General features: G+C 43.8%; 1 protein-coding gene across 1 annotated transcript; it reads left to right on the top strand.

The window, feature by feature from the left end:
* Positions 1 to 129: 129 nt before the first annotated feature.
* LOC110440813 lies at positions 130 to 1,079 on the top strand (the record flags this gene model as incomplete). Its single annotated transcript, XM_021483944.1, has 1 exon — positions 130 to 1,079. A coding segment is annotated over one exon (950 nt), but the record flags the coding sequence as incomplete, so codon positions are not given.
* Positions 1,080 to 1,271: the final 192 nt, after the last annotated feature.

Here is a 1,271-nt window from a genome sequence, read left to right as displayed (position 1 = left end):
AAGATAGCACTTCAGCGTGGCTCTGACATACAAATCTACGACACATGGTGTGAGATTCAATCGTCAGTCACTCTCTCCGTAAAACCTACCCTGGGTACTGCTAGTTTCACTCCAAACCAAAATCCCCAGGTTCACCTGAAACAAGCTTTGGGAGAAGTCAACACAGCAGGTCAATGCCAGGGTCAAGCTTCACCAGGTGATGATCTGTCAGTTGGATCATCTGCTGGACAAGGATCATCCTCTACACAACAAAACTCCACAGGAAGAAAGCAAGTGAAAAGTCCAGTATATAGACTGTTGCCTCAGACCAAGGTATTGGGGGAGAGGATGTCTCCATGTGTCATTACTTCTGTATGTCCAACCACTGATGGTCAAGTGTGGACCAGTTACCTTCACAGTGACATCTTAACTCTCCTGGACAGGAAGGGCAAAGTAATACAGGAGGTTACACACAATACTAGGATCACAGACATAAGTCTGTCACCCACAACCAACACACTATGGGTCTGTGACTTTAACAACAACATCACAGAGCTCGTGTCAGGACGACTAGTACAGAGATTCAGTACCACGGAGAACCCACGGTGTATCTGTATCACAGCTAGTAACCATGTCATTGTGGGGAAGAACAAACAAATCTCAAAATTCACCACAGGAGGTACATTGTTACATACTACATCATCTGCAGGTACAGGGAAACCATTTGTGTGTACACCATGCAAGATCTCGGAGTGTCCTGTCACTCACAATGTCGCAGTGGCTGATTTGGGTAATACACTTCATGGTGGTGAAGGGAAACCACGTGTTGTTGTCATAGACACAGATTTCAAGAAACTATTTGAATATGATGGTAAAGTCCCACATACATATCAACCAACATCACAGTCAGGAAGTAAACGATTTACCCCCTGGGGTGTGGTGTATGACAGTGTGGGTAACCTAGTCATAGGGGATTGTAGCAACAACCGTATCATACTCATCAATGGGTGTGGTGAGTTCCTCAGGATCATACACACATATGACTACTTTGCATTGGCTATTGGTGTAGACAGGGAGGATGTCCTGTGGGCAGTGTTGGGGTATCATGATATCAAACTACTACAGTACCACAGTGCGCAGGACAAACAACAATGTATTATCTCGTAACCATGACAACTGAAACTGCATCATAGGATAATACAAAGCTGACTTAAACTTCAGAGCCGGATATATATCATTGACCTACAGAATTAATCAGTTCAACAGACATTATATATCGGAAATGGTTAAAT

The sequence above is a fragment of the Mizuhopecten yessoensis genome, unplaced genomic scaffold, assembly GCF_002113885.1.
Source record: "Mizuhopecten yessoensis strain PY_sf001 unplaced genomic scaffold, ASM211388v2 scaffold710053, whole genome shotgun sequence".
In the NCBI taxonomy this organism is placed as follows: domain Eukaryota; kingdom Metazoa; phylum Mollusca; class Bivalvia; order Pectinida; family Pectinidae; genus Mizuhopecten; species Mizuhopecten yessoensis.
Note: the sequence above shows the minus strand (reverse complement) of the source record. Positions and strands in the feature narration are given on the sequence as shown.